The sequence below is a fragment of the Pinus tabuliformis genome, chromosome 6 (assembly GCF_031772625.1).
Source record: "Pinus tabuliformis cultivar Carrire ecotype Pingquan chromosome 6, CPIR1, whole genome shotgun sequence".
In the NCBI taxonomy this organism is placed as follows: domain Eukaryota; kingdom Viridiplantae; phylum Streptophyta; class Pinopsida; order Pinales; family Pinaceae; genus Pinus; species Pinus tabuliformis.
In genome coordinates, this window is record NC_142292.1 from 1,092,920,211 (window position 1) to 1,092,934,449 (window position 14,239).

Genomic DNA, 14,239 nt, shown 5'->3' on the forward strand with positions numbered 1-14,239 from the left:
GGCTTAGACAAACAGTGACTTCCGTCAATGTATGACTTTCATTCACACACGGTATCGAACTCTAATTCGACACGGCCCAGGTAAATTTTATTTATTATTTTGACTGCGTTAAACCTTTAAAATCGATTTTTTCACTGCAGCTGTCTGTGCCATCGTGTTTATACTCTTAATCTGTTGTGTTCTGGTCGAAGCTGTTTTATGCATCAGGGTTTCGATTTATGTTTTTTCTTATAGACAATTCAGCTCATCTAAAATCAACCCGCAGACCCATCACCGTCAGTTTCTCTCACTCATTCATCGATTTTTGCTGACTGCGTATCGTTGAAAATTCTCCAGCATATGCTTCGAGACGGTTTCGCGATTTTTTTTGGGACTCTATCATTCTTCATTAATTTGTTGAAAGTTTGTGGCTCACTGCATATTGAAGCCGTAAAGGGCTGTAACATTTCCGACTTGCCAGCGTTTTGCCTGAAGTTTTGTTGGCGTGAGTTATGCATGTGGACAAATAAATCAATATTCTGGTTATGCGTGGATCGACCAGCAATTTTTTTTAAAATCCCTGCCGTCACCCATCCCCTCTCAGAGCTTCTGTACGCATTAATTTTTCCTCTATCGCGGAGACTGGGTCACGTTCTCTCCTGCCGGCGGCCGAGACATGGCTGGGTTTCCTTCTGCGGTTCCATTCTAAGTCTTTTTCTCGTTCCACGTTTTTCTTGAAGGCTGTAGCTTGACGCATTGTGAGCTGTAGGGTTTTATTCGTTTTGTTTCACGCTGAGCCCGTGGTGGCATGTCATTCCCAGGTTAGCATTAGATTTAGGTTTCATAAAATTTCAATTTTGAAAAAAGGGGAAAACGAAAACACCTTCCGTTCCTTTGTGATTTGATTTTAGCTTCTTTAGTTTTAGTTTAGATTTTTTAGAATTTAGTTTATTCAAATTTTCATATAGTTTTAAATCTTTTTAGTTTATAGTGTTGTAGTTTATTTAGTTAGTGTTTTAGTTTGTGTTTTAGATTTTAAAATTTTCAAATATAAAAAATAAAAATGTTTTTGTTAGATTTTTTAAATTTTAATTTAATTTTTTGTTTAGTTTAGTTTTAAAATTAGATTAGTTTTAGAATTTTAAATTTTTTTTTAGATTTATTTTTAATTTTCATAACATCGAAAAATAAAAATTGAAAAAAGATTTAAAAAAAAAAAAAAAAAATTTGAAAAAATATAAAAAATCTTTGTGGAAAATTATTTTTGCCAGATTTCAGTTGCTTTCACGTTATATCTTTATTGCTAAGATCTAAAGTTTTCAAGCCGAGATGCGAAATTGATATCTGGTTGATGGTTTATGATTCTCGTGGTGATTTAAAGCATTCATCTTTTCAAATTTTTAGCTGCTGGATATCGTTTTTGTCATTCTAAGAGCATTGTGTTTTAGCTAATGATAGATGATTGTTGTTCATGGTCCATCTTTTTATATCATTTAACAAGTAATCATTTTAATAACAATCTCTTAAGGCACTGGTCTGCTAAATTAACCAAATCCATCAAGCCTTTTTTTATATCGTATCTCGTGTCTCCCAACCAACTGGTCGACAGTTGGTCTTCATCCTCTCACAGGGTCTACCCCCCTTAGCCGCGGGAGACAGGCTTAAACGGAGGGATCGGGGATCAGAGTGACAGCCCCCGGTCTGAGCGTTGTCGTGTCAATTCGCGCGACAACAGGCCTCACATGCCCCTACATGCTCTACCATGCCCACTTTCTTAGGAACAGACACTGGGGCTGGAGCCCAGCAGGAGGCAGAGCCCGGTCATATGGGCGATTCTTTTGCAGAGTACCAAGCCTATGGGCAGGAGTTCAGGGAGGCTCTCTCATTCAAAGACTTTGTTCAGCTCCAGCAGGATAATAGACCCTGCGACCATCACAGAGGATACCGGCGTTATCATGATGGTGACACCCACTGTGCAGCTAGTAGATTCCACTTGCCTACGTTTGATGGTTCATCAAACAGTTCGGCAAAGTCTTGGGTGGAGAAGCTGGACATTTACTTCTAGCTAACTAGATGTCGAAGACAGAGGCCATCAAGGTGGCAACATTACATTTGGATGGTGAGGCCCAGGATTGGTGGTTCCATGGGATGGTTACACTCAAGCATTCCACAGTGACGACATATGCCAAGTTCACCAGGAGATTGATGGAGAGGTTTGACCGAAGGGATCTGGAACAGCACTTTGTTGAGCTGACGAGGCTCAAATAGACAGGGAAGCCCAGAGACCTACATTGCAGACTTTTTGAGGGTTTCAGTGATGGTGCCAGATCTGTCCACGGCACGGAGGATCTACATGTATGTTGAGGGGTTAGCAGAGCCACTTCGGGGTCTAGTCAGATCCGCTAGACCAACCACCCTTCAGGATGCTATTAGCAAGACCCAGGACTTACAGCATGTCTTACCCAGGACTTGGACACCTTACCCCCAGCGACAGGCTTTTCAGCCTAAGGGGAAGGATGTAAGGATTCTGCCTCCTAAGGGGAATCCAGGACGAGTACAGATTGATGATGATGCCAAGAGGGAGTTGAAGAAGAAGTGGTTGTGCTTCACCTATCAAGAGCCGTGGGCACCAAGACATAGATGTGCTGCTGGCAAAGCACACTTTATTGAGGTCTTCTCTGAGAGCAGCAGGGAAGAGGATGAGGAGGATGATGTGGAGGCAGGAGGTAGTCATGCCGCACAGGATCGTTTGCCACCTCCACCACCACCAACGGGTGGTGCAGCTTTTGCACCTACCGGAGGGGCCCTTGCAGCATTGTGAGGAGTTCCCAAGTATTTGACGCTGCACGTACGGGAGTGGTGCAGCTTTTGCACCTACAGGAGGGGCCCTTGCAGCATTGCGAGGAGTTCCCAAGTATTTGACGCTGCACGTACGAGGGACAGTACGTGGCTAGCGAGTATCAGTTTTGGTTGACAATGGGGCAACCCACAACTTCATCGATGCATAGATGGTTGAACAGAGAGGTATACAGATAGAGAGCTTCGATGGGTTTTCAGTTTTGGTCCCAGGTGATCAGACCATGATGTGTGCTCGTTATGTTCCAGAGCTATCAGTGACGATGGGCACCTATACACTGACTGACCACTTTTTCGTGGTCGATATTCCGGACACCAACATGATACTGGGTGTTCAGTGGCTTATCACTCTAGGGAAGGTCACGACAGATTGGAAGACCCTAGAGATGGAGTGGTATGATGAGAAGACAGGGAAGCATGAGAAGATACGGGGACAGCACACATATCTGCCTCAGACTGTTTCGGCTCATCGGATGGAGGCAGTCTTCTGGAAGGGAGTAATAGAGTGGGCAGTGGAGCTGCGTGCATCAGAGGCAAGGACTACAGGGCAGATAGTGCACCCAGAGATACAGTCCATCCTTGACAGGTATGCCATAGTATTTGGGGAGATTCCGCCAGGACAACCACCGGACCAGAGGTTTGAGCACACCATTGAGCTTGAGCAGGGCATAGAGGCAATGATTACTAACCCCTATAGGCATCCCAAGGCCTATCGGGATGAGATTAAGCAGGACATTCAGGAGTTGCTGGCCCTTGGGCACATTCGGCCGAGCACAAGTCCTTTTGCTTCTTTCGTGGTGTTGGTGAAGAAGAACGATGGCACATTGAGGATGTGTATTGACTACAGGGCCCTAAAGAACCAGACCCTGAAGAACAGGTACCCCATACCCAGGATCGATGAGTTGATGGATGAGTTGAGAGAAGCCCGGTTCTTCTCAAAGATTGATTTGAGATCTGGGTACCATCAGATTCGCGTGAGGGAACAGGACATTCCTAAGACCGCCTTTAGGTGTCACTATGGGCACTTTGAGTTTTTGGTGATGCCCTTCGGGCTAACCAACGCCCCAGCCACATTTCAGTCTTGCATGAATCACATCTTCCGCAGTCACTTAAGGAAGTTTGTGTTGGTGTTCTTTGATGATATCCTCATTTACAGCAGGACTTGGGATTGAGACAGTATTGCGCATCTTGGAGGAGCAGCAGTTCTTTGCCAAGCTCTCCAAATGTGAGTTCGGGTTGATGGAGATGTTATACTTGGGACACATCATAGGAGTGGACGGAGTGAGGGTCCACGAGGAGAATATCAGGGCCATCAGAGATTGGCCGGAGCCGAGAAACGTGACGGAACTTCGAGGATTCATTGGCATTTGTACTTATTATCGGAAGTTCGTCAAGGGTTTCTCACAGCTTGCTGCACCCCTAACAGATTTGACGAGGAAGGGGGCATTCAGTTGGTCGGATACAGCGCAGCGAGCCTTTGACAGGGTCAAGGAGGTTATGAGTAGCTGCACAGTGCTTGCGTTGCCAGATTTTACGCAGCCATTTGTTTTGGAGTGTGATGCGTCTGGAGAAGGGATCGGCGCAATGTTGATGCAAGGAGGTCACCCGATAGCCTTTGAGAGCCAGAAGCTCCTTCCACACGAGAGGTTGTATTCTATATACGACAAGGAGATGCTGGCCATCATGCATGCATTGGCCAAGTACTGACAGTATTTGGTGGGTAACAGGTTCAAGGTGAGGACTGATCACAACAGCTTCAAGTTCTTTCTGGAGCAGAAGCAGCTACAGGAGAGGCCGCAGAAATGGATCAACAAGATCCAAGCATATGACATCGACATTGACTATGTCAAGGGTAAGAACAGCGTGGTAGCAGATGCCCTTTCACTTAGGCCAGCCACATTGTCTTTCATGAGCTTGGATGCAGACTGGAGGGCTTGACTCTTAGTAGAGTACTCCAAGGACAGATTTGCATGTGAGGTTTTGGATGGGCAGGTGGCGGATGACAGGTATAGGGTGGTCGATGAGATCATCTACTACAGGGACCGGATCTTCTTGATTGAGGGGTCTTAGCTCAAGAAGAAGATACTTCAGGCCTCACATGATTCACCATTGGCAGGTCATCAAGGATTTACCAAAACCTACAGGGCCATTAGAGAGAGGTTCTCATGGAAGGGCCTCAAGGAGGACGTACTCCAGCGTGTCTGTGAGTGCGATGTTTGCCAGAGGAACAAGGGGGATATGAACCATCCAGCAGGACTATTGCAGCCTCTTCCCATTCCGAAGGGGAAATGGGAGTGTATTTCGATGGACTTCATCACAGGGTTGCCCATGGTACAGGGCAGGGATTGCATCTTTGTCGTCGTTGGTCGGCTGACAAAGTACTCACACTATTTCGCCATATCCACACACTACACAACAGCGCAGGTGGCCGAGCTATTCTTCAGAGAGATTTTCAGGTTACATGGTCTTCCCAAGACCATCAACAGTGACAGGGACAGTCGTTTCATGGCGGATTTTGGCAGGAGCTTTTCCGGTTGGTGGGGACGAAGTTGACACCGAGTACCAGTTATCACCCACAGACGGACGGGCAGACAGGGATAATTAACAAGTGGCTGGAGGGCTACTTGCGTAACTATGTCAGTGGGCAGCAACGAGCGTGGCTGAAGTGGCTACATCTGGGGGAGTATTGCTACAACACTACACATCACATGTCCATCGGTATGTCACCATTCTATGCTTTGTCTAGATATCATCCCTTATCTTTTGTTGACGAGATGTTTGGTGCTAGCAAGGCTCCGAGAGCCAAGATTTGGATCCAAGAGAGTCAGGATATTCTCCGAGCTCTCAAGGATAACATGGCTACAGTGCAGAACCAGCAGAAGTTGTATGCTGACAAGGGTCGGGTGGAGAGACAGTTTGAGGTAGGAGACTTGATCTACCTATGATTACAGCCATACCGACAATCGTCACTGAAGCAAAAGGGGGCTGAAAAGCTCAAGCCCCGCTTTTATGGGCCATACAGGGTGATACACAGGATTGGACAGGTAGCATATGAGTTGGAGCTGCCCCAAGGCAGCAAGTTTCATAACGTTTTCCACGTATCATGCATGAAGAAGGCGTTGGAACAGCATGTGACAATGACTGATGAGCTACCACCCACGGATGATGAGGGGCATTTGGTGTTGCAGCCAAACACTATTATTGATACCAGGGAGAGGCAGCTACAGAGCAGGACGGTCTGGGAATTCTTGGTGAGGTGGAAGAATTTACCGGATGAGGATGCCACTTGGGAGAGAGAAAATTTTGCAGCATCCATCACTTCAGTTGCTTGACGACAAGCAACATTTTGTCGGGGGAGACTGTAATATTCCTAATTAGCCATGGCTAATTAGAATATTCAATTTTGCTCAATTTTGCCTTCTATAGTTATTTTTAAATAAAAAGGTGAGGAAAAAGGGACATAACTCACTTTTAGAATAAAAGTCACTTCCTAGTAGAACAACGTTGTGACTTAAAGGGGAGCCAAGGGGGCCAAAGTACCACGCAGAAATGGGGCCCATGCAGACACTTGGAGGGACTACGCAGATGGAAAGGGAACACGTGGCAGGAGGGGATTACGTTGGAGTAGGTGAGCCTTGGGATTGGGAGAGGCCAATGCTATAAAGGAGAGAGGAGCCCCCTCATTTTGTCATTCGATTATGTGCATTTGAGCTAGTCACTTCGACTTAGAGCACGCTGGCTATTTAGCTAGTCTGCAGCACTGTTTAGTGCATTGAGTGTCTCCGTTTGGAGATCTCACCCTTAGCACTGGGGGACTTCGAGTGCCTGCTCGGGCAAGGTATTTCCGTCAGTATTTTTGCAGTAGTTTTATCAGCATTTGGCAGGAGGATTGAGCATCTTGGATGACTGCGCAGCCTTGAGAGGGATGACGTAGTTCTTTCTGGCAGGAGTTCCAAATTGAGGTTTTGCAGGGGAATTTGTGCTAGGAGATCGAGCAGGGGATCAACCCTTGCATATTGGAGGATTTTGGCTGAGTTTCAGGCAGAGTTTTGGTGGGGTTTATTCAGTGGCAACACAGAGCCTTGAGGGATTGTGTGGGTCCTCAAGGGGGCGATTTTTAGGGGTCGATCATTTCAGAAAAGCTTTCTGGGTTTTTCTTGGTTTCTTGAGTAGAGTCTGATTCCAGAGTTTCAGCATTTTCTGAGGAGGGGAACAGCCCCAAATCCTCATTTGATTTTCAGCAGCACGACAGTTCTCTGGCAGCTTGGACGCAGTTCAGAGAGAGGCCATTCTTTTGCTATTCTAAGTGTATTTCTTCACTTGCCTTGTGCAAGTCGAGCTGCCATCTTTCTGATCACCTCCTGTACTCATTCTATTACTCAGTATAATAAAATGGCTTAGCATTTCTCTCTGCATTTCTTGAGTATCTGCTTATATTCCATGTTTATATTATTATATGTTGCACCATTGTTATTTCCATCACTTTGAGCTTCCCAGTTATTATATCATTGTACATATTTGGTTGGAGTTTACTGGGGTTTGGGGAATATCTTTGAAACGGGATATTACAGAAACACCATCTGATGCAAACCTCATTGGACCCTGCCCAAATCTCTATGCAACTCTGGGACTAAAGCTCCATATCGCCCCACCTCACTCCTGGAGATATAGCTGTAAACATGGCAAAATCTTCCTCTAGCATGGAGGATAACTTGTTTATCTTTGTGGATGTTGTCACCTGACCTTGCTTCTCCTGCTTGTCCTTCTTTCTCTGAGGACAGTGGGTATTGTAGTGGTCAAACTCGCCACACTTGAAGCACTTGACCTTAGATAGATCCTTCTTTTTATTTTTTATCCCCCCTGCAAACCTTGTCACTGACTGGGACCCTTTGATGCAAGGGCCTCATTATCTTCCTCCTTCACACCATTCAATCCCTTGCTGTTGTTGCTTCTTCTGCTGATGGAGGTCTTCCCTAGTGCTCGCCTCATCTCCTCCTGCTGCAACTCAGACCACATCTTGTCCCACCTTGGTACTGTATCTCATCCCATAATACCTTGTGTGAAAATTCTATCACTACAACAACTGATTTATTTTACCTACTTATTTTCTAGTAAGTTATTTACGAAAACCCTTCAGTAAACATTAAAATAAATTCTGTTGCAGACATCACACCATAACACAGAAACAAATACATGCACAAGAGTCAAAACACATTGACACAAATATTTTGGACAATTATCCCCAAAAAAACCCAATGCGGGAAAACCGGTGCAGTAGAGGAGGATTTTATTAATCAGCTATTCTTAAGTACAACCAGGTGCCAAACTGGTTTACCCAACAGAGGTAAATTCTCTAGCACCCTCCCCTAGACTCAGTGTCAGACTTGTTGGCCTTTGCGCAGCTCCCAGACCCTCTGGGTCAGCACTGGGCCTCTTTGCATCACCGACGCAGACCCTCCAGTCACTGTGCGATCATGCTGTCTCTACGTCTGCCTCTCTAGTCTCTATGCTGATCTTCTAGTGCCATTCCTGCCTCTCTGTTCGGTACTTGCTACCTCTGACTGCAATCCAGACCACTAGTTCGAATTTCTCATCAAACCCCGCTCCAGAAATCGAACTGACTGTTCTCCCTCAGTGTGTTCTCCAAGTGACCCTCAAGCCTCTTCTTATACTTTTCCTGTTAGTCAATCAATGGTCGAGATTACATCTCTAATCAATGGCTAAGATTAGATTTGGCTTGATCCATGACTTTTGGAACCTTCTAACCCAGTTTTATATTAATACCCATTAATATTTTATTTTTCCTAACTTTAGACTTAGGAACTCCATTAAAAATATTAATTATTTTAATATCTCCCAAACCGGTTAGAATCTGCCCAAACCATTTATGGGTCTTGGAGATCTCATGTGCTTTAGCTCTCCACCAATTTGCATGGCTAGAACACATCTGATGCTACCACAAATCAACACCTTGGACAGATTTCCCAATCCTTTGAGACACTATTCAAGCCAAACACACAAGCTCGATATCTTGAGGCGCTTCTCCTACGGCTACAACTTCATCCCAGATTTCCCAAATTCCAATGGGAAAGGGATCAATGCCTTCACCACTATGCATCCTGATGTTCCTCAGCTTCTCCTTCAAGAACATCTTCCACTGCTCGGAAGGATTTTGGTATAGCCCTGCGAGAGCACCCCACATCTCCTTAGCCGTATTCTTGGCCGATTTGTGTGAGACTATATCGTCCCGGACTCCATCGAGGATCATCTGCTTCATCTTGGCCATCTCCTTCTTGAATTCTCTTAGCTGATCTGCATCAGTAGGTTCTACCACAACGTTCTTTGCATAGGTCTTCAAACCATGCTCATCAAGGAGAAAGGACATCCTGACCTTCCAAATGACATAGTTGGAGGCATTGTCCAATATGTCTTGATCTCTAAACCCGACTATGGCCATCTCTGCAAAAGCTCAAAACTAGAATCTCCTCATGTTATCCTGCTCGGTTGCCTATTCTAAAACTCGCACTCCCTCTTGGAATGCGCAAAACTGCTTTGTCTACCTCGCTCTTCCTTTAGCTACTTCCTGGAAGTACTCACTCAGCATTTTCGAATGTCCTTTTCCGAAAAAATGGCACGTGAAATGTAACCCAATAACTCGAATTGGCTAGTCTCGCAAACTCACATGGCCTTCTGCAACTAGAAAATTATGGCTCTCCTCCAAAACACTGGAACTGGACACCCTCTAGGAAAATCTAGAAATTCATCCCTCTGTGTGTGCACTTCCACTTCCACCCGGCACTGATTATCTAGCAACTACTGCAAAACCCTATTTGCCAGACAAGAAATTTGCTCAGCGAAAATACTGATTTGTTGCTCCCTCTGCCTACTGAAATCACTATTCTAAACAAGGCAAGCTTTCCTGCAACTGCAACTGGAAAATTGAACCCTTGCCCAGTAATTCCCACTACTTGGCTAGGCACTGTGCAACCCCGGAAAATTCATCCTAGTGCTCCCTCTAAATAGAGAATTTTCCTTTCTCCACTTCTAATCTTCCTGTCTATCAAACTCGCTCTGATACCATGTGAGAAATTCAACAAAATTTCTATTGTAGCAACTAGCATTAACTCTTCTAACTGTAAAATTAATTATGTAGTTTATTGCTACGGCAACAACGAATTAATCACACTGCAATCTTCACAAATAAAATATAAAGAAAATAAAAGTGCTGGAAACTGAGAAATGCTAGCACACACAAAAAGTTGTGGCACTGTTATTTTGGACAAAAATCCCTGGAAAAACCCAATGTGGGAAAACCAGTTGTTGTAGCGAAGGGTTTATATTATTATTCAGCAGAAATTCAATGTACAATAGAAATGTCGCCAAACTGGCAATTCTACCCAAGAGAAATACTGGCAAAAATACACTAAGGGATTTTACCCTCTCCGTAAAATCCCAGCCCCTGACTACCTCTAAAAAGTAAGTCGTCCACCTACGCTGCGCAAGCCCTGCATCACCTTAACACAAACCCTCACACACTTGGCCTGGAACTGCCGCCAATCTAGCCGTTATGCCTGTTGCAGACTGGGAAATGCTTCTCCATCCCTCTGGAAAATATTCCCGGCCTCTATAACTGAAAGCGTCCTCCCCTTCAGCGAAATCAAACTGCTTTGTTGAAGCAATTGCGTAGTCCCTGCAATGCTTCTTGGAGAAAAATTCCGGCCTCCTCTTTCTGACTCTCTAGAACTAGAAAACTTCCTATGGATCACAACTGATCTCTCCTGCCACCTTGCTACTCGCCTCCTAGCTCGATCACCACTGTTGAATCACACCTGCAACTAGGAATTCAAACTGTCTAGGCAACTAAGTATCTGCATCGGTGTGTTCTCCATCTACCCGTCGAACTCTTCTTATAATCTCCAATTGGGACTCCAATGGCCACGATTAAAACTTAATCGATGGTTGAGATCATCTCCAAGTCGATCTTTGTGAGTTTCTAGAAGATTCACACCTTTCTCAATTAATTCATATTAATTAACCACTTTTCCTAATTTAGACTTAGGAAATTTTTAATTATGGCCAATTAATTTAATTGAGTCATCTCCAGGTGGAATTTCCATAAATGATTTTTGGGTTTTGGAGAACTCTTGTGTTTTAGCCTCTACAAAGTCTCGAGACTAGAACACCATCTGATGCTACAAAAACTAACATTAGAGATTCTCAGTGTCACCATCATTATGGAGGTTTGACCAAAGTGATATGGTAGCACTATGGACACATGGAGCTAAGACAGCACTCGACCCACCTTTGTGGGTAAACTCATTGTAATAAAATATTATTTTTCTTAGGTCAACATAGTCTCCAACATGTGGATGACAAGTCAAGATGATATTATTTTAATAGGAGGAAACTAGCCATTAATAAGAATTATAAATTGCTAGATACTCTTCCCATTTGTTGTCATTATCTGTGAGATCATTTGATGCCATACTACAAAGAAACCAGTTCGCAAAAAATATTTCATGTGTTGAGTTGATTCTTTTATTCTTTTCCTTATTAGTTTCATCTCTATGATTGTGCTTTATAGGAATATTTTGCAGGTGTATCTCTTCCGTCAAGAGATCAAGATAGCAACCCATTGAGGGACAAACAGTCATGTGGAAGGAGAGATAGAGGCCCAATCTTGACCTCAGCCTTATATAGTGACTAAAATACAGTTTTCCAAGTTTTGGACAATCCCTCTAAGGTGAATCTCCATTTGAAATTGTGGCCTATTGGCACTATTGTTGCTATTCTGATTGGGACATTCGAATGAGTATATCCTCCTAGTGAGTTAAATCTCCAACATCTCACTCATCTTTAGTCTCTAAAGGGAAAACTGACAAAGGAAGGGTTGTGATTGCAACTCTACAAATTGGTAAGATAAGAAAGAAAAGGTAAAGTCTCACTCTTCAAACATCTCATATTTGAAAAATTATAGAATTCTTTTAGTTTTTTCATTTTTACCACTAGCTTACTGCAAAATTCCTTTTTTTCATAGCTAGTGATCCTTGGACAAAAAGAGCGTGAATTCATATTTTTAACCAAAAAATTGATATATCTGTTTTCTTGAGTTCATTTTGCCATAATTTACACAGGTTTATCTAGTTTATGTTTGCAGATCTACAGGAAAATATAGTTGTAGCAGACATTATTGCAGATTTACACTCAACAAGGCTCCATTTCTACAAATAAGTACTTATATTTTGCCCTGTTTTAGCTCAGATTGGTTTATAAGCATATATTTGAAATCTTTAGCTTAAGATTAGTTTATTTCAACCATTAAAATTCTGAACTTCAGCTGAAATAATTTTATGGGTTGAGTTCCCAGGGATTGACCTCAAAATCTCATAAACTGAGTTTCCAGCTTGCTGAAAATTCATTTTATTACAGGTCAGAAGGCATAGAAATGGTCTATATTGGACAATCTTCTACTTCCTAGTCTCCCCATCCCTAGATCCAGATCTATAAGTGTTTAGGTACTTTAGGTGGAATTTCAAGAAGTTGACTTGCTAATTTCTGTATTTTCTGCAAAAATTACACAGCTGTAGAAATAGGGCAGCAAGTTGTTTTACATAGCAACCCCCCTAACCATCTATTTGTTCATAGAAATAATTACATATTTGGTTAGGACATTTTATTACATCAAGTTTGACTATTTATGTGCTATATATGTTAGTATTTGTTGTACTGTTTGTTCTTTTGGTGTATTTAACGCAGATTTTTCATAGTAGAATAGCAGAACACTAATGAAAACTCCTCCACTTCAGCAATTTGACCTTATTACAAGGCATCAGTCTTGTATTGATTTGGTTGGAGTCATCCAGGAAGCCTCTCACAGCCTTTTTCATAGGAGTTGGACATAAAATGTGGGAACTTAGGCCAAGGTGACAATGGGCCTTCGTTCTGTTGTGACAACCTAGCAGATTGTATGGATCTTCAACCACGCTGCTAAAAGGATTGGTAACAGGACTTAGCTAGACCATGTATCATCATTGTAATTTACATTTTTTACCTTATTTTTCATATCTCATTGTACATAATTCATAGGGGGCTTGGTCACATAAAGTCGCCCACCCAATGCCTATCTTTTAATGGTAACTTAGGATAATTGGTCAAGTATAATAAATAATAATGATCAGCTAATTTAATGTCACAAACTAGCCAGAACACCAAATTGATGTATGAGACCCCCTCACTTGTGCGTCAAGGGACCTCCTCTATGCAGCAATTTTGTACCTCTACACCAATTGTATACTTCTATAAATAGATAATACAATTAATGTACCATGTGTATGTTGCAGCAATCTCCGTGCCACTTGCATTCTTTAATCTCTTAGGTTTTCTAATCTTATATGTGAGTTTTTGCATTGTTGTTTTCTGCCCATATCAGTACAGATACCAACTTATTACATATTGCAGGAAAATCTGAGTATCTGGCAAAAATTGAAGTTCTGAAACTGCAAAATCTTTTCACTTTAAAAGAAAAAAAGAAACAGCAAAAGTCCTACTCTGCCGAGTAAGTAAATAACCTTCAGAAAAGCATAAAGTGAAGACGGGAAAATCAATGCCCCTGTAGCGACAAATGGGTTCAAGGCTCTTGAGAGCAACACCTGTGGATAAAAAATATGAAGTTACTATATATTATAAAACAACGCAATGCCTGTCATAACTTGAATACCAATAAAAAAATAATATATAAAATCAAAACTCAATCTATAACAGAAACAAACCACAAAATACAAAACAAAACCATTGGGACCACGAAGAAGATATCACCAGTTCTATATAGCAACACTACTGCAAAAAAATAAGAAATTTGAATCAATAAAGCCAACAAGGGAAGGAAAGACTTTTAATGATGTCCATAAATAGCCAAAATCAATCAAAGTGATAAGTTTGTCCATGGATGCCCACATACTGTACATAAGGCATCTCCAATATCATAAAAAAGAATCTAAACAGTAGCCATCTAATAGAATACAACTACAAATCAACACAGTTAAGATAGTTATAGAGGAGTGGTCTTTCTTGCATCTACAGCACATGGTAATTTAGCAACAGGCCTTATGATCGTTTGTCATAATGTCAGCTCCCAAACCTCTCACACTTGTAGTCTAAAAATCAAGTCATGAGTCAACATGCGGGTTACTTCAATATGGCTTCCCTTCCAAACCATATGGTTTAAGCTTCTAAAAAAAGATGTCTCATCTAGTACAAGGAAATTGTGTAACAATTAAAGTTGGTTCCCTCTCTCACACACCTAGCTGGATTCTGTTACTGCTACTGTGGCCATCTTGAGAAACCTAGGTATCTTGGACACCTTTACGCATATATTCAACATGGAAAGTTATCCTATACCATAGTG

The 14,239-nt window shown here is 42.5% G+C and overlaps 1 protein-coding gene across 1 annotated transcript in view; it reads right to left on the reverse strand.

Annotated features, from left to right (window-relative positions):
- OWL1 (DNAJ heat shock N-terminal domain-containing protein) overlaps positions 1-14,239 on the reverse strand; it is a 405,956-nt gene that overhangs the window by 143,651 nt on the left and 248,066 nt on the right. The window contains exon 9 of the mRNA XM_089425106.1: positions 13,404-13,484. Within this exon, the coding sequence (XP_089281232.1) occupies positions 13,404-13,484 (81 nt within the window). The remainder of the gene's footprint in view (positions 1-13,403; positions 13,485-14,239) is intronic.